This window comes from Girardinichthys multiradiatus, chromosome 21 (genome assembly GCF_021462225.1).
Source record: "Girardinichthys multiradiatus isolate DD_20200921_A chromosome 21, DD_fGirMul_XY1, whole genome shotgun sequence".
NCBI lineage: Eukaryota > Metazoa > Chordata > Actinopteri > Cyprinodontiformes > Goodeidae > Girardinichthys > Girardinichthys multiradiatus.
In genome coordinates this window covers 34,436,743-34,459,510 of record NC_061813.1, presented here as the reverse complement: position 1 = coordinate 34,459,510, position 22,768 = coordinate 34,436,743, and the positions used below count along the sequence as shown (strand labels likewise).

Here is a 22,768-nt window from a genome sequence, read left to right as displayed (position 1 = left end):
CATAACATCACACCAACAACATAACATAACTAGCATCCTCTGTGACCCCTTACTCTCTGGTCATTAAGGTAATGTTTAAACATGCCTTCAAACTTACAACACAAAAACAAAATTGAATGGAAAATCCAACTCACCATATTGCTGAACCAGTGAGCTGAGCCGCTCAGCTAGTTTCTGTGCAACAGTCCCATCTAGGGATAATGGGAGATAATGACACCTGAAGTGTATCGCTTCAGGTGTCATTCTGGTTGCCGTCACTGCAGAAAACCGCGCTTCACACACAAGATATAAAATCATCGAGCGACTTCAATAGTTCTGTGACTGTGGTTTTGTTTGGGAACGATGGTGCACATAACATATTCTCATGCAGCCCCCCGATTAACATGTAACACATAAACAAGTAGTGTTGCCTTGTTCTCCATATCTGTAGACTCGTCAGCTGGGGGTGAATACCACGGTGATGTATTAATCCTCTAGAACATTTGTGTCTCTGTGTCCTCTGCTGTTCCCTCTGAGTGACGGTGCTAGCCTAAAGAGGCACCTCAACTATTCTTATAATCGCAGCCTCTCCAAGTTGTTCACGTCAGATGTCTTTAATGGTAGGCAGGACCAATTCTTCACCAATATTGAATGGATTCTTAGCCGTAGCATTATGGTTAGCCAAGTATGATGCTCTGAGTGCACTTGCATTTGTTGATGTGGAGTTCCTCAGTTACTGCTTTCTTTATCACATTTTATTACATCTTAGTCCAAAAGTTTGTATTTTAATGGTCTCCAAGCAGTGAAGTAGTTTTGAAGGCTTCATTGCCGTATTAGAGAGCCGGTCGCCATATATTATGCAGAGCGGGCTTGGTGCATGGAAATCACCTGTTGCGATAAATTCATATTTTAAGTAGGACTCCTGGTGTTGTCTGTTAAATGCAGCTTTCTATTTTCCAGAAGTCGTAGCCTCTTCGCCCGTCCCCTCAGTGGACCTTTTCTCCTTTGCAAAGAACCTTTCCAAAGACAACTTTTTTTCCTCATTATGCTAGCTTGTGAGTTTAATTTCAGTGTACTGTTTCACCTGACCAAGATATGCTTCAAGAGTGACTCATAGACTGATGTAATAGAGAGAATACGTCCATTTTCAGAATAAAACAGTTCAGACTCAGATAAATAAAATGGGAGTAACTTGTATAGTCTTTCTGTCCGGTCCAGAACAAAATGACCCACAGATTGGTACCAGACTGGGGCCCGGGGGTTGGGGAAAATAAAGTGTAAACATAAAAGCATTGCATAAAAAAGATGTTAAAATACAGATATGAACAAATGTTTCAAACATTACATTTGATTTTTGTTTAAAAGCTGCAGCAAACAAATGTTTTCAGTCCCGATTTAAAAAGGAACCAATAGTTTCTGTACGCCTCAGGTTTTCAGGGAACCTAGATGGTGCCTCACCTTGTTCAGTTCTGGTCCTGGGAACAGCGAGTAAGCCTGAGGGGTCTACATGGTTCATACTTGAGAAGCAACAAATGTGTTTCAGTGTAAGACCAATTCGTGCTTTATAGACCAACAGCAGAATTTTTGAATCTATTCTTTGACAAACAGGGAGCCAGTGCTGTGATTTCAGAGCTAGTGTGATGAAGTATCTGCCTTTAAGTGATTGTCAGACTTTAGATCCGGGTTTCTACTCACAGCGATAATACTAGTGTAACATATTTCAGTGTGTTTTGATGAGTACAACCTTGGAGGATTTCCCCAAGTTGTTTAAGAAAATATCTCCAACCTTCATGAAGTCATTAAGGGACGTCTCCTGATTAAATTTCTTAAACTGCTGTCTCCTCTCCGTCTGAGGTTTCATCCAAGATGTAGCAGGGAGTTCAGGAAGTTCAGGGAAGTCAGGAGGGGTTTTAAAGCCTGACACCACAAAAACAAGTCAGAAAAAATAAGAATAGATGAACAAGCTCTAGTGTGTAATCAGTCTGACAGAGAGAGGTATCCGATCCTTGTGGTTTTTAGTATAACAATGGCCATCAGTGGGCTCTAGATGGACAAACTTTATCAGTTTATTATTTTACTTAGTGCCCCTACACGTGGCCCATTCTGGGGTGGCCGGGCTCTGGCTCTTGGTGGTTTGGTCTGGCCTCCCCAGCGGCCCCACACTGTTCCGGACCCTTTGTGGGGTGCCTTGAGACGACGTTGCTGTAAATAAGCGCTATATAAATAAATGAACTGAAACTATCTCTGTAGTTATGCTGCTATAGGCTTAGGCTGCTGAAGGACATAATGACCACTTTCACCCTCTTCGCTACATTATCACACTACTCTCCAATTTTGCATTATTTGCTGTTATTTCAGCTTTTAACTTTGGTCTATCTTTTCTCTTCCTAGAAGCTACACCTGGCCTGGCTGTGTTTACCTGTGACACCTTTCTGGAGAGGGGCATCATCCAAGCTTCTGCTGGCAACAACTTAATGCTCACCCTCTACCAATGATCCACATGGCCCTGTCTTTTAGTGTTTAACCCTTTCTCTTTCCTAGACATGACTGAGCTTTGCTGTAACTAATTGTATGTGCTCTCTTTCAGACTCTTACCTTGAAAACTGGCTCAGAGTTTATCTGTTCTTTCTTTCTAGGTGAAACGACTAAAGGAGCTACATCCATTAACATTTACTTTTCCTTCCCATAGAAAGTACTCCTGGATCAGTGCTTCTTTGTTCTCTTTGTGTCTCTGCTCTGTTCTCTCAAACCCCCAGTCGGTCATGTCAGATGGCTGCTCACACAGCCTGGTTCTGCTGGAGGTTTCTTCCTGTTAAAAGGGAGTTTTTCCTCTCCACTGTCGCTACATGCATGCTCAGTATGAGGGATTGCTGCAAAGTCAACGCCAGTGACTGTCCACTGTCTCTACATGCTCATCCAGGAGGAGTGAATGCTACAAGTCTCTGACTGGATGCAATCTGCTGGGTTTCCTTAGACAGAAAAACGTTTTATCCAATTTGAATAAATAACTGAATCTGACGGCACTGTTCAATGGTTAGGATTTATTAGAATGTATGTACCTGACTTTTGTGAAGTGCCTTGAGACAACATGTGTTGTGAATTGGTGCTATATAAATAAACTGAATTGAATTGTGTGAACCTCTAGTCTCATCAAGATATGCTGTCAAACTCAGACAGACTGATCGACTGTGGAAGTGTGACTGATGAAATTCAGGGTATATGTTCCCTTATCAACTAAGGAAGATCCCGTTCCTCAAGCAGGCAATTAATGTTTCATTTGTCAGCTGCTACATTACGATCAGGTGCCTGCTGGAATTTGAAACATCCAAGTCTGGAGGACAGAAACATGTTGGCTGCTCCTGCTCCCCTCGGAGACAACCAGGCCAGTCGTGGAAACAGGCCAAGAGAGAGAGGGAAGGGTTGGAGTAGTATCCTTGCAGCATGAAGGACTGGGATCCAGAAAGCCAGAGCTGGTGTTTCTCTGAAGAAAGGATGGGAAACCTAGGCGTTACTTGGGTAATTTGGAACTGGATAAGAACGTTTGAGGAAACGAAAACTTTAAACCCATTCCTGTACCTCTTAGATAAGATGGAAATCAGAGAAACGGGGAGATCTTTTTTTATGCAAAATGTTAAGAAAATGTAATAAAATCTGATCATTTGAGCTTTATCAATAAATCCTAATAGGACTGCTAAACATTCCCATCAGTAGAAATGTTTTGTTCTTTGTTGTTTGTCCTGTTAGTTATTTCTAATCGAATAATGGCGATTTTCAATAAATTACATGTCTTCTGACAAGCCTCATTACCTTTTGAAATTAACCTTTAAGCAGGTAGTAAACATAATTTTACTAAGCTGACATTTATGTATCAAAAACTTTTTTTTATTGGTTTGATGTAATATTCTAATTTTGTGTTTTCATTAGTGGTGAGCAGAAAATCATCATAACCGAAATAAAGGCCTGGAAATAGTCAGTGTGTAATTAATATATATTATGTGCTTCACTTAGTGAACTACAATAAATAAACTTTTCAATAGTCTAATTTACGACTATGATGGACTGATAATAAATGTATATTTCGATTAAAATGGCAGTTCATTGTGATTTTTTCCCCTAGTCTTTGGATGACTGGTTGAAAATAAGTAATAGCACACAGAAATAAACTCCTTTTTTGAATGTGTAAAGTAATTGTTCGTTTAATAGGAAAAGTCCTGACACATTTAGAATTAGACTGTTTAATTCACTGTGAAATAAATGACTGGTTTATCTGTTAATTACATCATACATTATGTTGGGACCCCAGCCATGGGTTACAACATTAAAAGGCCAGTAAGAGCTTTTCTGGAACTTTCAAAATAAATCGCATCAACCTAATTCCAGTACAACCAGCAACAGGAATAGGAGGTGTAACAGCAGACTTCCTGTCACTGTTTGAATAAAACCCTGCATTCCAACAAACGGACATCTTCCACGCAGGTCCCCAGCGGAGCTGGAAGGAGAGACAGCGTGCTAATGTCTCTGCAGTTCACCCCACAGCTATGGAGGTTAGCTGCAAGTTAACCCTTTGTTCACCGTGGATGCTTTCCTCAACTTCGTCGCCCCAGACAACTTCTCCTCAGCAAGGTTCACATGAGAGGTTGTGTTTGGGCAGAGAAGTTTAGTTTACAGTTAAATAATCAAAATTTTTGTTTAATGACATTTGTTTTTGTTTGTGTTGAGAAACTCAGCTGCAGTAAGTGCTAGCAGACTAGCACTCAGCTAAGGATGTGTTCTGTGTTGTTTTTTTTAAGTTGAGACAAACTTTATTATAAGGGTGGTTTTTAAACACAGACTGGCCATAACGTGCCATCCACGCTCATGCATTTCAACCGTTTTATTAGTGGCATTCTAAAAAGGTATGTGTTTGATTCTGGTAACTAGGTAGAAGCTTCTGTTGTTAGCGCCACCGTTGAGAATTTGTCATCCAGAAGGTTGATTTTATTCAGCAAATCATTTTTTAAATGTTTTATCTGCTCTTGCATTGTGAATGGTTGTTTAAAAAGGTATACCAATTATTGCTTAAGTTAGTTCCAAAACTAACTTAACTTCATTTCCAGATTCTTCAAGATAATCCTTGGTTCTCAAACATAAATAACATTGCATGGTAATGTTGCATCACTCTTTTGGTCCTAATTTACAACCATCTTTAATCAACTTGTTTATATTGTACATAGCCCATTAGTCTTCCTTATTCTTTAATTCTGCTTAGTAGTTTAGTTGGATTGTTTTAGGATAATAAAGAGTTTGTTGATTGAAATATGTTTGACTTTGAGTTGACTTATTTTTGTTAATAAATTCTTGTATTTTGAGAAATTGTGTAAATTCATTCCATGTGTGTGCAGAGTTTTGCTGTTCAATAATGTCAGAGCTCGTCTGACACTTTTCTATTTTGTCCTAATACCATCGCCTTACTGGGCTGGTATTCACAGGACAACCCTTAACAGACCGAAATATTATTTAATACAATAGTAAAGTATTACTATTAAATAATATATTCAAGAATCCTTCATGAGGACTAATACATCGAGGCACGTGACGTCGCCCAGCACGGCGGAGCCGGGTACCACCCTGGAGCCAGGCCTGGGGTCGGGACTCGCTGGACAGCGCCTGGTGGCCGGGTTGCTCCTGGCGGGACCTGGCCGGGCCAAGCCCAATCGAGAGACGCCAGGCAATCCCCCAGTGGGCCCACCACCTGCAGGGTGAACGGTGAGGGACCGGTGCAAAGAGGATTGGGTGGCGGACGAAGGTGGAGACCTCAGCGGCCCGATCCCCGGATGCTTAGGTTGGCACTAGGGACGTGGAATGTCACCTCACTGGGGGGGAAGGAACCTGAGCTTGTGCGGGAGGTCGAGAGATATTGACTAGGAATAGTCAGGCACACCTCCACACACAGCGTGGGCTCTGGAACCCATCTCCTCAAGAGGGGTTGGACTCTCTTCTACTCTGGAGTGGCCCACGGGGAGAGGCGGCAGGCTGGGGTGGGTTTGCTTGTTTCCCCCCAGCTCAGCCGTCTAGTATTGGGGTTTACCCCAGTGGATGAGAGGGTCGCATCCCTGTGAATTGAGTTGGGGAGAGGTCTTCGACTATCATTTCAGCCTACGGGCCGAGTGGTAGTGCAGAGAACCCGGCCTTCTTGGTGTCCCTGTCGGGGGTGCTGGATAGTCCATTATTCTGCTGGGGGACTTCAATGCCCAAGTGGGAAACGACAGTGACACCTGGAGAGGAGTGATCAGGAGGAATGGCCTCCCCGATCTGAATCTGAGTGGTGTTTTGTTATTGGACTTCTGTGCTAGTCACAGATTGTCCATAATGAACACCATGTTCAAACATAAGGGTGCCCATCAGTGCACTTGGCACCAGGATACCCTAGGCAGGAGGTCAATGATCAACTTTGTTGTCGTATCATCAGACCTTCGGCAGCATGTTTTGGTCACTCGGGTGAAGAGAGGGACTGAGCTGTCCACTGATCACCACCTGGAGGAAGCTGGAGGAAGTGTCTGGGGAGAGGGACATCTGGGTGTCTCTGTTGCCCCTGCCACCCGGTCCCGGATAAGCGGAAGACGACGAGTACGATAATATATTCATAATCACAATCACAACACATTATCTCATAGTGTTTTCAGTCACAGGTTTCTTTAGATCCCCTGAAACACTGACCTTTACAGGAGACCCTTCCTGCCCACAGCCATCAGCATCTATAACGACTCTCTAAAGAAACCCTGGACAGTTTGAGTTACAACATTTAAGTTCCCTTTGGGGTTAAAAGTACCTTTGAATCGAATATATGTTTTTAATTAAATATTGCATTAATGTACGCTGCAACGCTAACCACAAGCATGCTCACACAGCAGACACCCTGCCATGGGCTTCTGGCATCGAGTCCAGTATTGGTCCTAAATGTCTTTCATTTTACAGCCACTGTTCACCTCCAATTGGAGAGTAGTTTAACGGTGCTGAATGTGTGCTATGTCTATGTTTTTCCACGTAACAGCTTTGCTCAGTACAATGTTAACACCACTTATGAGTACACTGCTTTTCTCACTACACTGACATTAAGACTTATCAAAAAACTGAACCCTTTACATTAACTTACACCATGGGAAGGTCAGGATAATGTGTGACTCTGTACATGGTGATATCCCAGTGCTGTGACTTTGCTTTCACAAATCTCCAAGATGAGCAACTATGCTGATTCTAAAAACATCACCAAAGTCTTATTTTTATGTGCTGTCAAGTAGATTCTTCAAGTATCCGAAAATAATCTAAAGAAACAGCACAGTTGCTCTCCTTTCCTGTCAGGTGTTTATAACCCTTTTCAAATACTGTCCTGAGCTGACAGCTGTGACCATCTGAGGTTTCTCCAGTTCACACGCCTGCAAAACAACATGCAGAGCTGAGCGGAGCCATTAATCCACAATGAAGTGTCTCAACATGACTGCAAACAGAAAGTCCACAGAGAGAGAAAGAGAAAAGCAATCGCTCATCAAAGAGAAATTTTCTGCGGCGCTGAAGCTTTATAAACGGGCACAATTACAAAAAAATAAAACCAAACAGTTTGATGCTGTGGAATATTGTGCAGTTGGGCTAAAAGTGGCCACAGGAGAGATACAGGACAAACTGAAACAGACACTGCCGTCTGGAGAGGTGCTTGTATTTTCTCACACGTTGTCCATGGGAAAGATGAGATGAAACACACCGGAATTAGAAACAAGCTGGGAGATAAAGGACACCATAAATATTGTATAGATAATAATATCAACCTGCTGGGAAAAAAAAAAAAAAAGCACAGAAAGGAACACCATGCAGAGGATAAACAACAGCAGCAACAAAACAAGTTAAATATTCAGCAACAACAGATATCACATTTAAATGTGACAGAGCCTGCTCCATCCGGCACGTTCCAAAACACTTAATTTTATGTGAATACTAGTTAAATCTTCATGACTTTAATCTCAATGTCTACAATGTTTTGCCAGTTTTTTTCCAGGTATTAAAAGGATTTGTTTATATAGGATACCTAAACACATTGATTCATTACTAGAAGATGGTTTAAAACATAAATATTTAATTTTTACCAGAGTATTTAAGCTGTGTATGAACCACAGGGAATGCCCCGAAGGATCCACCCTACCATGAACTGGAAACAGCCAAACTAAACCAAGTTTCACATGGCCAATAATCACGATAAGAACCATCTACTCCAAAAAGTGACACCTTCAAACTGAACCAAGATGTGCAGCTACACACACAGACAAGCCAAAACGTTGCATGGTCAAATGACAAGAGGAATTTTGGGACGAGTCAAAGTTAAGCTTTGCAAACGAAGAAGGATGAACCAAGTCCCATTTTTAAAAAAGCTAATGGAGAAATGAACAAGGATTTCCAATTTTCAAAATTATTCAATTTCACCTCTAATCAACATTGAGATGGTTGACACTAATTAGGCATTAAAGCAGGACAATGATCCTAAACAACTGAACAGGTTTCACGAATAAAGCAGGCTAATGGCCTCCATTTAAGTTCAACCCTACTGAACATTTGTAAACTATGATTGAAACTCAGGTCTGCATCACAAAACCAACCAGTACATATAAACACTGCCAATTTTGTTTGTTCCAGTAAGAATTCAATTCAATTCAGTTTTATTTATATAGCGCCAATTCACAACATGTTGTCTCAAGGCACTTCACAAAAGTCAGGTACATACATTCCAATTAATCCTAACCATTGAACAGTGAAGTCGGAGTTAGCTTTTTATACAAATTGGATAAAAAGTTTTTCTATGTAAGGAAACCCAGCAGATTGCATCCAGTCAGTGACTTGCAGCATTCCCTCCTCCTGGATGAGCATGTAGAAACAGTGGACAGTGACTAGCGTTGACTTTGCAGCAATCCCTCATACTGAGCATGCATGTAGTGACAGTAGGGAGAGGAAAAACTCCCTTTTACCAGGAAGAAACCTCCAGCAGAACCAGGCTCAGTGTGAGCGGCTATCTGCCACGACCGACTGGGGGTTTGAGAGAACAGAGCAGAGACACAAAAATAACACAGAAGCACTGATCCAGGAGTACTTTCTATGGGATGGAAAAGTAAATGTTGATGGATGTAGCTCCTTTAGTCGTTTCACCTAGAAAGAAGGAAGAGAAACTCTGAGCCAGTTTTCAAGGTAAGAGTCTGAAAGAGAGCACATAGAGTTTGTTACAGTTAAGTTCAGTCAATCGCCATGTCCAGGAGAGAGAAAGGGTTAAACCCTAAAAGACAGGGCTATGTGGATCATTGGTAGAGGGTGAGCATTAAGTTGTTGCCAGCAGAAGCTTGGACGATTCCCCTCTCCAGAAAGGTGTCACAGGAAGACACAGAGCCAGGCCATATGTAGCTTCTAGGTAGAGAATAGAGAGAACAAGGTTAAAAGCTGAAATAACAGCAAATAATGGAGTGTAGTGTAAGAATGTAGCGAAGAGGGTGAAAGTGGTCGTTATGTCCTCCAGCAGCCTAAGCCTATAGCAGCATAACTACACAGATAGTTTCAGTTCAGATTATTTAGTTAAACGGCGCTTATTTACAACAATGTAATCTCAAGGAACCCCACAAAGGGTCCCACTGATGGTCATTGTTATACTAAAAACCACAAGGATTAGGATACCTCTCTCTGTCAGACTGATTATAACCATTGGAAAAGAGAAGGGGTCATACAGGTAGCAGAAATGGAGGTGTGTTTGCACCTCAACCATAACTGAGCTGGTTTAGGCTAAACCTGACTACCCCTTACTCCAACCAGGAGGAAGGCTCCCTCCCTGATAAACTAAGCCACTCGAACTATAAGCTTTATCAAAAAGGAAAGTTTTAAGCCTAGCCTTAAAATAAACAGGGTGTCTGCTTCACGGACTAAAGCTGGGAGCTTGTTCCACAGGAGAGGAGCCTGATAACTAAAGGATCTGCCTCCCATTCTACTTCTAGAGACTCTAGGAACCACCAGTAAACCTGCAGTCTGAGAACCAAGTGCCCTGTTAGGAACATATGGAACAATCAGATCTCTGATGTATGATGGAGCTAGATCATTAAGGGCTTTATATGTGAGGAGGAGAATTTTAAATTCTATTCTAAATTTAACAGGGAGCCAATGAAGGGAAGCTAAAATAGGAGAAATATGATCTCTTTTTAATTTTCATCAGAACTCTTGCTGCAGCATTTTGAATCAGCTGAAGGCTTTTAACTGCATTTTGTGGACATCCTCATAGTAAAGAATTACAATAGTCCAGCCTTGAAGTAACAAATGCATGGACTAGTTTTTCAGCGTCACTCCTGGATAGGATATTTCTAATTTTGGCAATGTTCCGGAGGTGAAAGAAGGAAATCCTAGAAACCTGTTTAATATGGGACTTAAATGACATGTCCTGGTCAAAAGTAACACCAAGGTTTTTTACTTTATTATCAGAGGTCAATTTAATGCCATCCAGGTTAAGTGATTGACTAAGCAGTTTCTTTTTTAAAGACTCCGGTCCAAAGACGACAACTTCTGCCCTGTCTTAATTTAGAAGCAGAAAATTTAAAGTCATCTAAGTTTTTATCTCCTTAAGACATGCTTGTAGTCTATCTAACTGGTTGGGTTCATCAGGATTTATGGATAAGTATAGTTGAGTATCATCAGCGTAACAGTGAAAATTTATCCTATGCTGCCTGATAATTTGACCTATTGGAAGCATCTATATAGTAAAGAGAATTGGCCCAAGTACTGAACCCTGTGGTACTCCACAATTAACCCTGGAGTTTAAAGATGATTTATCATTTACATGAACAAACTGGAATCTGTCAGACAGATAAGATTTAAACCAGCCTAGAGCTGTTCCCCTGATCCCTACGGCATATTCCAGCCTTTTTAAGAGAATATTGTGATCGACTGTATCAAATGCAGCACTGAGATCTAACAGAACCAGAACAGACACAAGTCCATTATCTGAGGCCATAAGAATATCATTAGTGACTTTCAGTAGAGCTGTTTCAGTGCTATGATGAGCTCTGAAGCCTGACAAACTCTTCAAACAGGTCATTGCTGTGTAAATGCTCACACATTTGATTAGCAACTATTTTCTCAAGAATTTTAGATAAGAATGGAATATTGGATATTACAGGTCCTTCTCAAAATATTAGCATATTGTGATAAAGTTCATTATTTTCCATAATGTCATGATGAAAATTTAACATTCATATATTTTAGATTCATTGCACACCAACTGAAATATTTCAGGTCTTTTATTGTCTTAATACGGATGATTTTGGCATACAGCTCATGAAAACCCAAAATTCCTATCTCACAAAATTAGCATATCATTAAAAGGGTCTCTAAACGAGCTATGAACCTAATCATCTAAAACAACAAGTTAACTCTAAACACCTGCAAAAGATTCCTGAGGCCTTTAAAACTCCCAGCCTGGTTCATCACTCAAAACCCCAATCATGGGTAAGACTGCCGACCTGACTGCTGTCCAGAAGGCCACTATTGACACCCTCAAGCAAGAGGGTAAGACACAGAAAGAAATTTCTGAACAAATAGGCTGTTCCCAGAGTGCTGTATCAAGGCACCTCAGTGGGAAGTCTGTGGGAAGGAAAAAATGTGGCAGAAAACGCTGCACAACGAGAAGAGGTGACCGGACCCTGAGGAAGATTGTGGAGAAGGGCCGATTCCAGACCTTGGGGGACCTGCGGAAGCAGTGGACTGAGTCTGGAGTAGAAACATCCAGAGCCACCGTGCACAGGCGTGTGCAGGAAATGGGCTACAGGTACCGCATTCCCCAGGCCAAGCCACTTTTGAACCAGAAACAGCGGCAGAAGCGCCTGACCTGGGCTACAGAGAAGCAGCACTGGACTGTTGCTCAGTGGTCTAAAGTACTTTTTTCGGATGAAAGCAAATTCTGCATGTCATTCGGAAATCACGGTGCCAGAGTCTGGAGGAAGACTGGGGAGAAGGAAATGCCAAAATGCCAGAAGTCCAGTGTCAAGTACCCACAGTCAGTGATGGTCTGGGGTGCCATGTCAGATGCTGGTGTTGGTCCACTGTGTTTTATCAAGGGCAGGGTCAATGCAGCTAGCTATCAGGAGATTTTGGAGCACTTCATGCTTCCATCTGCTGAAAAGCTTTATGGAGATGAAGATTTCATTTTTCAGCACGACCTGGCACCTGCTCACAGTGCCAAAACCACTGGTAAATGGTTTACTGACCATGGTATCACTGTGCTCAATTGGCCTGCCAACTCTCCTGACCTGAACCCCATGGAGAATCTGTGGGATATTGTGAAGAGAACATTGAGAGACTCAAGACCCAACACTCTGGATGAGCTAAAGGCCGCTATCGAAGCATCCTGGGCCTCCATAAGACCTCAGCAGTGCCACAGGCTGATTGCCTCCATGCCACGCCACATTGAAGCAGTCATTTCTCCAAAAGGATTCCCAACCAAGTATTGAGTGCATAACTGTACATGATTATTTGAAGGTTGACGTTTTTTGTATTAAAAACACTTTTCTTTTTTTGGTCGGATGAAATATGCTAATTTTGTGAGATAAGAATTTTGGGTTTTCATGAGCTGTATGCCAAAATCATCCGTATTAAGACAATAAAAGACCTGAAATATTTCAGTTAGTGTGCAATGAATCTAAAATATATGAATGTTAAATTTTCATCATGACATTATGGAAAATAATGAACTTTATCACAATATGCTAATATTTTGAGAAGGACTTGTAGGTCTGTAATTTTTCAAGTCATATCGATGAAGCGAAGGTTTCTTAAGTAAAGATTTAATTACAGATAACTTAAAAGCTTGTGGTACATATCCATTTACTAAAGATAGATTAATCATATCTAAAATGGGGCTGGTAATCAGAGGGAACACTTCCTTAAATAATTTGGTTGGGATTGGGTGTAACATACAAGTTGAAGGTTTAGATGAAGCTAATATTTCTGATAACTCAGTAAGCTTCACAGGATCAAAACAGTCCAAACACAAATCAGGTTCTGCAGTTATTTCCAATGTTGTCTCACTTGCTGAGGATGAAGTAATCATCTTCAAGAGTATGTCAAAGATTTTATTTTCAATAGAATCAATTTTATTTAAGAAGAATCCCATAAAGTCATGACTGCTGAGAGATAAGGGAATGGATGGCTCAACAGAGTTATGACTCTGTATAAGTTTAGCAACTGTACTAAAGAGAAACCTAGGATTATTCTTGTTCTCTTCTATTAATGATGAGAAATAAGCTGTTCTAGCTTGGCGAAGTGTCTTTTTATACAACAGCACGCTATTTTTCCAGATTAAGTAGGAATTCTGTAGGAGTGTAGAGCACCATTTTCTCTCCAATTTTCTAACATTGTGCTTTAAAGTATGCAGCTCTGAATTAAACCAAGGAGTTGGCCTCCTATGAATGATTACCTTCTTTTTCAAGGGGGCTCCATTGTCTTATGCATCACGCAATGATGAAGAAGCACTATGAACAAAAGAATCAATTTGTGAAGGGGCAGAAACAGAATTATTGCCCTCCATTGTGCTTTTCAGTGATAATGAGGAAATTAAAAGTGGAACAGATTCTTTAAAGGTTGTTACAGCATCGCCTGATAATGATCTACTATAATGAAATTTTCTTTCAGGTGTGGAGTACTCGGTTAAATTAAACTCAAACGTTATTAAGAAATGGTCAGACAGGACAAGGTTATGAGAGAATATTGTTATGTCTTTACACTCAATGCCATATGTCAGCACAAGGTTCAGAGAATGAAGACAAAGGTGAGTAGGTTTGTTAATGTTTTGAGCAAAGCCAATTGAGTCTAAGATTGCATTAAACGCTATATTTAGGCTATCACTTTCAGCATCAACATGAATGTTAAAATCCCCCACTATAATAACTTTATCTGTATTTAACACTAAATCAGATAAAAGGTCTGAAAACTGATCTAAAAATTGAGAGTAAGGGCCTGGTGGACGGTACAAAACAACAAACAGAAGTGGTTTTAGTGCTTTGCAATTTGGATGAGGAAAACTAAGGACTAAATATTCAAAAGAGTTGTAGCTATTGATTGGTCTGGGACTAATCAATAAATTGGACTGAAAGATGGTTGCATCCCAGGACCTTGCTGATGGCTCCAAAAAGCTTGTGGTCACAGTGGAACTAGGTAGGGGGAATATAACCAAAATTTGGTTGGCATCTACGTACATAGTTGAGGTTGTATGTATATTTATAACCCTGTACCATTCCCATATACAGTATGTTTCGATTATGCAATTATAAAAACAACATCTTTATACAGAAGAGACCAATCAATAAAAAGGAATCAGAAACTGCTTTAAACTCTCATTTTTTAGTTATGGATCCATGCTATTACAAACAAGGAGCAACAATCTTAATCACAAAATATCTTTGAGTAATAATCCAGGTGAAGGGTAATTTGTCTGGGGATATCTGCAGTTTACATCCAGAAGAGTCGCCCCCTGTAGGCCTTGTGACAGAATGCATGTTTAACATGTTAAGTTTTTCTGGTGTACCTCCGGTCTGCTAATCCCTTCAGGATCAACCTTTTTCATACAAGAGGAGCAGAAACTTGGAGCGAACAGGTAATAGACTTTTCAACTTAATCTGTCTTTATATTTAAAATTCTCAACGTCTTTACATGTGTTCTATGCTTTGGATCTCTAAGTGTAACACGTCTTAAAGTGTGACTCATCCAATGTAATAATGTTAATTTTCCATAAACTTAGTCTAGTCTTACTAGAATTTTACAGTGAAAATTATTACAAAGCAGAGTTAAAACCTGAACTGCACCACTTTGGTTGGTACAGAGTTACAACTGGGGCTGCAACTAACGATTATTTTGATAATCTGTTTACTATTTTTCCAATTTAAACGATGAATAATCGGATAGCAAAAGGTGCTTAATCAGAAATAATGTTTTTTAAAACAGAATTAGAACCAGGTGCAGCTAAAACTAATCCACTTGAGGAGTTCTGAATAGAGCATATTTACCGACCAGGTTTTTTATCTTAAATGCAAAATTTATATATTTCTTGTACAATTGTGGCCTAATTACTGCTGTGAGTGGGTTGTTCATTGAGCAAATGGCATGTTTTAGAGTCTGTATACTACAGTTAACAATTATTTCATTACTAAATTAGTTGACTATTATTTACATACTTGATTGATCACAATTAATCCGATTAAGTGTTACAGCCCTAGTTACAACACCTCTACGACAGGTTGTCTTTCCATGAAAGTCAAACAATTTCTGGGATTGACCCAGCCATATGTCCCAGGATTCTAAGAGCACCCAAATCTAAAACAAATCTAATCAAGTTAACTGGAGAGAAGGACTGAACCAGTTTAAAGAAAGCGTGAATAAATCCTGGTTTTAATGAAGAGCCTCAGACAAGCATGTAAAAATTGCTTTGAGCTACATCAAATCAAAAACAATGCCAAACAAAAGAATACAAAGATAGCAGAAATTATAAGAAATGACATAAAACAAGCCACTGTATGAAACTGTCACAGACTGTATCACTGCTCTGACAAGGCAAACAAGTCTGTCAGCCTTTATTAAAGTGAACATTAAACCCCTTAACAGCATTATGTAAATCCACACCATTGAGCAGTCATTTAGCAGACTTTCTAAACACCTCAATCATCTAACGAGAAGCTTTTCAGTCAATGCACATCAACTCTGAATGTTGTTAGTTGCAGAAATCAATATTTCTCACAGTGAGGGGTCTGTTTATGGATGCTCCCAGCAGATGTCATGTCTGCTCATGATAAGCTGACAGAAGCACATGTGTTATGGATGAGCCTGGTTCTGTTCCTTTTTCAGGAAAAGGCTGTCATGCTGTCCCCTCTTTCTCCCCCTCTGTCCTCCCACATTCTCCAGCTTTGCTCCCACAGCCTTTCATCCTCATCCTTAAAACCAGCCTTCATCATCTCTCCTCTCAGCAGCAGAGGTGATGGTTCACAGGACCGATAAAAACACATGAGGTGTAATTTTAATGGACATGATAGCAACTAAAGCAGAATAAAAAGGTCAAAACTGGATTTTTCTTTTACATTTTATCCTTTCACTTTTATTTTCAGAAAGGTCTAGACTGAAGAAAGTTTTATATGCGAAAATGTATTTTTCCTCAGCAAAAAGTTTCCAAATTCTAGCATTTTCACTCCAGTACAATTCAGCAACATCAGTTGTATCCGCAGTCATTTAATATCTAAAAAATATTCAACATGTCAAAAGCTGCCTGAAGCCCAAACTCGGAGTATGAGCCATATGTTACCCTCCATGCTGCAGCGTGCATGGGCGTTAATTAGACCAATTCAGACCGAATTTATCACAAAAAGTTGTGCTCACCTTCCCTCCTTTGGAGCATCTGCGGTACGCATTTGTGGCTCCCGCAGTTTGATTCATGGCGGGAAGTTGTGCAAAATGAGGAGCTGAAGACTAAAGTTGGAGCAGAGAGGTGTGGGTGGATTAAACGATAACTACCAGGTGCGCTGCGCTGATTGATCGTCCTCCTTTTCGCTCAGTCCCGCAGATAAAGTCCAGTTTTATTAACTAAGAATTAAATCCGCGCTGAGGTTTTACTTCTGTATGTTTATTATGGGGTAGAAATTTCTCTCCATACGCCCAGTTTGGAGAAGGTTTTGAGCACCAAGCTGCTCATGCTGGTGTAGAGATGAGTTTATATTTGCGCATAAATGCGCAAGCGCATCTCCTCTGTGACAGCTCCACGGGGTTGAAGGCTCAGCCTGTCAACATCAGTGCTGGCTCGCCCACTCCTCAGCTGAGAGCAGCAAAAACAGGGACTGTGGGGTACATATACGCTGTAATTATGTATCACTATAATGCCACCCAGTGCAGCTCTGTTTAATAAAAGCAACAAAACAGTGATCAAGTCCATCATCCAAACCATCCAGGAGCATTTCAGTAAATTAGAATGTCATGGAAAATATTTATGCATTTCAGTAATTCAATTCAAAAAATAAAACTCATACAGATTCATTACACCCAAAGTGATGCATTTCAAGTGTTTATTTCTTATATGATCATAACTTACAGCTAAAGAAAACGCTAAAGGAAGTTCCTCATACAATTGAAAGACCAAGATAAAAAGGATTATTAATACAGAAACTTGTTATTTTCATATTAAGGGCCTACACCATAATTGGGAAAAATGCTGACTTGACATTTAGGATTAAGTGGAGCAGACAAGGAGAATAACAAGGAGGGTCATTGCTAAAGAAGCTGGCTGTATTCAAGCATAATAATGAAAAAGTTAAGTGGAAGGAAAAAATGTGGTAGAAAGGTAATTACTTACAGTTTTTAATATTAGGTTATTTTTAATAACTACTTTTTTCCTTTCTACTTTATTTTTAGTGAGCTTCCTTGGTGGAACATTATTTAATCAGCTTGTTTACACTAAACAGATGTCCATGCCACAATAGATAATGGTCCTGATAAAGATCAAGCTTGGTCACAAAGTGTTGGTCAGAATTTATTTTATTTGTATTGTCATTTAAACTAAAGGCATTTTGAGTATCTTTCACAATGGGCTTTTATGGCATTTTGCTCGTTTTACCCTACACTTTTGTTACTGAAATCAAGAAGCCTCATGCACAATTATTCCAAATTCCTTAAAAAAAATCAAAGAAATACATTTAAATTAAGCACTGAATCTGCAACTCAGAGACCCCAATGACTGCATTTGCAAATAAGTAATAGAAACGGTGCTCTCTTTTTGAGTGCCTTTCTTGACCCCTGATGGAACGGTGCCCATGAGTCATAGGGGAGTGGTGGCCTAGTGGTTAGAACAGGAGGTTTGTGTTCCAGAGGGGACACAAGGGGCCAGGTTCGTATCCCACAGATTACCACTCTGGGTCCCTGAGCAAGACCCTTAGCCCCAGAATGCTCCCCGGGCGCCGCACAATGGCAGCCCACTGCTCCCTGTAAGGGATGGGTTAAATGCAGAGGACAAATTTCGTTGTAATGTACATGTGCAATGACCAATAAAGATGATTATATTATTATTATTATATATTATATTATATTATATTATATTATATATATTATTGCCGATATCAAAAGCAACCACTCATCTGTAATTCAACCCAGTCTGGAATTTTTCACCTAAAAAGACAAAAACATAGCTGCATGTTTGTTTTAGACTCATTAGAGCCAAGATGAATGACACCAACATCTAAAAGTGACAAACTAGTTGTGACAATTACAATCACTATCTGACTGAGAGGAAGTGAATTAGTTTGGTTTTGATTAGAACGTAATAAATGGGTGTTAAGAGGGCAGGCTTTAACCGAAGTGTGGCAATTAGCTGGACAGGTTGGTGCGGAGCTGTGACAAAGTTGTTGTGACTCATTTTCACAGCAAGGCTTTGAAGTGCGCTGAGAAATAAACATGTGGCTTACAGACTTGGCTGCATGATATACTCTCGATAGGAGGCACACAAGTGGAAAAGTCCCAATTAAAGTGACACAGAAAAACTACTCAAGAATTATGATGATTTGAAACCGAAGTCAAATTCCTCGTTTGTGCACACAAACTTGGCCAATAAAGTTTATTCTCATTTTAAATATTCAAATAAGCAAAAAAAAAAAAAAAAGACTTTCCTTTATGTCCTTCACTAATTACCCTATATATTTTATTGATTTTATTTTATGCAGCAATGCTCAGAAAAAGCAATAGACACATGCATCACAGTACACCCTATAAATTAAAGCTAACATTTACTTTTTTAGTTCAAAATTTTTACACAAAAATATTGAGTAGATTGTAAACCAGTCAAATCTGTTAAATATACAATATCAACTGCATAACTACAACTAAAACTGATTGAGTTGACATGAATAATTATAGCTGGTACAGTTACTTACAACATTGAGTAAATGTAACTGAAATTATAACTTAAAAATAGCAAGGTTAAGTAAAAACCAAAAATGTTTGAGTGATAAGTGCTGAAATGTTTGGTACATGTAACTGACAGCAAGACTGTTATTCAATATAAAAACTATTCCATTTACTTAAAATTTTAAACTGAGTAAAATTGGTATTAAAATTAAATGTCAAATTTATTGTATTTCACTGGTAGTCCCAAGTGAAAAATTTTTTATTAAAATATGCATTTAAAAAAGGACCACATCACACTTTGCTGATAGTTTGCCAGGATCCAGCTCCAGGAACAGTTTTTGAAATACCTCAAAACTAAATTTGAGATTCTTGGGGTATTTCAGATCGAGAACCTGTCCCAACAGACAGCAACAGACTCTGCTGAGATCACCGAGAAAACTGAGAACAGTCATGCCCTCAGTAACGATCCTTACATCAGTAGGTTAGACTGACCCAAATTGGTTCTGCGGCAGGTAAATCTTCATCACCTCCTCAGCCAGAGCCTCTTGGACACAGACATCATCATCATCCTCCTGTAGACATAACCAAAAACTTGACTAAGATTATTTCAGCTTTAATCCCACATACAGGTCCTTCTCAAAATATTAGCATATTGTGATAAAGTTCATTATTTTCCATAATGTCATGATGAAAATTTAACATTCATATATTTTAGATTCATTGCACACTAACTGAAATATTTCAGGTCTTTTATTGTCTTAATACGGATGATTTTGGCATACAGCTCACGAAAACCCAAAATTCCTATCTCACAAAATTAGCATATCATTAAAAGGGTCTCTAAATGAGCTATGAACCTAATCATCTGAATCAACGAGTTAACTCTAAACACCTGCAAAAGATTCCTGAGGCCTTTAAAACTCCCAGCCTGGTTCATCACTCAAAACCCCAATCATGGGTAAGACTGCCGACCTGACTGCTGTCCAGAAGGCCACTATTGACACCCTCAAGCAAGAGGGTAAGACACAGAAAGAAATTTCTGAACGAATAGGCTGTTCCCAGAGTGCTGTATCAAGGCACCTCAGTGGGAAGTCTGTGGGAAGGAAAAAGTGTGGCAGAAAACGCTGCGCAACGAGATGAGGTGACCGGACTCTGAGGAAGATTTTGGAGAAGGGCCGATTCCAGACCTTGGGGGACCTGCGGAAGCAGTGGACTGAGTCTGGAATAGAAACATCCAGAGCCACCGTGCACAGGCGTGTGCAGGAAATGGGCTACAGGTGCCGCATTCCCCAGGTCAAGCCACTTTTGAACCAGAAACAGCAGCAGAAGCGCCTGACCTGGGCTACAAAGAAGCAGCACTGGACTGTTGCTCAGTGGTCCAAAGTACCTTTTTTGGATGAAAGCAAATTCTGCATGTCATTCGGAAATCAAGGTGCCAGAGTCTGGTGGAAGACTGGGGAGAAGGAAATGCCAAAATGCCAGAAGTCCAGTGTCAAGTACCCACAGTCAGTGATGGTCTGGGGTGCCGTGTCAGCTGCTGGTGTTGGTCCACTGTGTTTTATCAAGGGCAGGGTCAATGCAGCTAGCTATCAGGAGATTTTGGAGCACTTCATGCTTCCATCTACTGAAAAGCTTTATGGAGATGAAAATTTCATTTTTCAGCACGACCTGGCACCTGCTCACAGTGCCAAAACCACTGGTAAATGGTTTACTGACCATGGTATCACTTTGCTCAATTGGCCTGCCAACTCTCCTGACCTGAACCCCATAGAGAATCTGTGGGATATTGTGAAGAGAACGTTGAGAGACTCAAGACCCAACACTCTGGATGAGCTAAAGGCCGCTATTAAAGCATCCCGGGCCTCCATAAGACCTCAGCAGTGCCACAGGCTGATTGCCTCCATGCCACGCCTCATTGAAGCAGTCATTTCTGCAAAAGGATTCCTGACCAAGTATTGAGTGCATAACTGTACATGATTATTTGAAGGTTGACGTATTTTGTATTAAAAACACTTTTCTTTTATTGGTCGGATGAAATATGCTAATTTGTGAGATAGGAATTTTGGGTTTTCATGAGCTGTATGCCAAAATCATCCGTATTAAGACAATAAAAGACCTGAAATATTTCAGTTAGTGTGCAATGAATCTAAAATATATGAATGTTAAATTTTCATCATGACATTATGGAAAATAATTAACTTTATCACAATATGCTAATATTTTGAGAAGGACCTGTATTTCAAGAAATCGTGACACAAAAAAGCTGTTTTACATGAATTCTAAAAGATATTTAGGAACATTTGGGAGCTGGGACCCCAAATTATTGTTCTTTTATAGGCTACTTCATGGTGTTTTTATGCAGGATAAATTGTCTCTCAGGTTAAAATATGAGGGGAGTGGTTGTTTTTGGAGTAGCAGGGCGTAGGTGCTTCACAATGTGATACAAAACTTTATTAGATGTTTCCTTTATGGAATCCTGAAAAAGGTGGAAGAGGCTCCATGATAACTTTGTCTATGTCATGTATTTTAATAACATTAATGTGCATGTTTAAAGCAACATGGAGGTTGGTACAGCAATACTTGTCCTATTGTCTTAGACACAAGGTCTCTGACATGCTGATTTCTATGATGTTGTATTTTGGAGATGGGGGGGCAAATCTCAGTGAGAATTCCAATACTAACATGCACTGAACAGTCTAAATTCTGAAAAATGGAAACAAAAGGCCACTACTGCACAATTCAGTGAATATAATTCTAATTTGTTGCATAGAAACTTGTGAACAAGAAGAGTAAGCCACTAAAAAATGACCGGGGCACTATTAACCACAGGCTTTATCTGAGACACATGGAACGTAGGATGTATCCGAAGACTTGCTGGCAAACGAAGGCAAACCGCATAGGGGCTGATCACAGTCTCGATCTCGTACGCTCCGATGAAACGAGGCGAAAGCTTCTGAGACACGGACTTGAGTGGCACGTCACGTGCCGATAACCATACCCTTTGTCCAGGCTGACACTCGGGTGCAGGTCGTCGTTTCCGGTCAGCAAAAATGCTTATTCTGGTCAGCAGTTCGGTGAAAGGCCTGAATGGTTGAGTTCCAGATGGTTCTGCAGCGGCGGACATGTTGATAAACTGATATCCTTCTCGTCAGCGGAAAACAGAGGCGGCTGATACCCAATAGATGCTTCAAAGGAAGAGCGACCAGTAGCTGAAGAGATGTGTGAGTTGAGTGCATACTCAACCCAAGGTAGGTACAAGCACCAATCTCTGGGATTTGTGGATGTGAGGCAGTGTAAAGTGGATTCCAGTTGTTGATTTAATCTCTCTGTTTGACCGTTGGACTGAGGGTGATAACCAGAAGTCGGTGAAACGTTTGTCCCAAGAGGTAAACAAAACTGTTTCCAAACCTGAGAGATGAACTGTGGACCTCTGTCTGACAGAATGTCTTGAGGAATTCCATGAAGACGAAAGACGTGCTTATTGAGGAGTCTTGCTGTTTGTAGAGCCGATGGAAGTTTTCTGAGGGGAATGAGATGGTATGATTTAGAAAAACGATCAACGATTGTGAGAACGGTAGTCACACCTGATGAGAGAGGCAGTCCAGTAACGAAGTCTAAAGCAATATGAGACCATGGTCGATTAGGGATGCTGAGGGGTTGGAGAAGACCTGCAAGAGGCTGGTTACTGGACTTGTTTCTGGCACAGGTAGCGCAGGCTTGAACGAAATCTCTAACATCTTTATGTATAGATGGCCACCAAAACCTTCTCTGAACCAATGCTATGGCTCTGCTCACCCCAGGATGAGCCGAGAACTTAGCTGTGTGTAGCCAATCTATAAGCTTAGTGCATACATGAGACGGGACATATATG

The 22,768-nt window shown here is 40.3% G+C and overlaps 1 protein-coding gene across 2 annotated transcripts in view; it reads right to left on the bottom strand.

The window, feature by feature from the left end:
- Positions 1–16,691, bottom strand: part of dpp6a (dipeptidyl-peptidase 6a) — a 383,254-nt gene extending 366,563 nt beyond the window's left edge. Inside the window, exon 1 of one of the 2 annotated variants that reach the window (XM_047349742.1) lies at positions 16,387–16,691. Coding sequence is in view for 1 of the 2 variants with exons in the window: in XM_047349744.1 (XP_047205700.1) it covers positions 16,387–16,443 (57 nt within the window). In the remaining variant the exon portion in view is untranslated. The remainder of the gene's footprint in view (positions 1–16,386) is intronic. The other variant, XM_047349744.1, reaches the window with a different exon arrangement.
- Between the last annotated feature and the right edge of the window lie 6,077 nt (positions 16,692–22,768).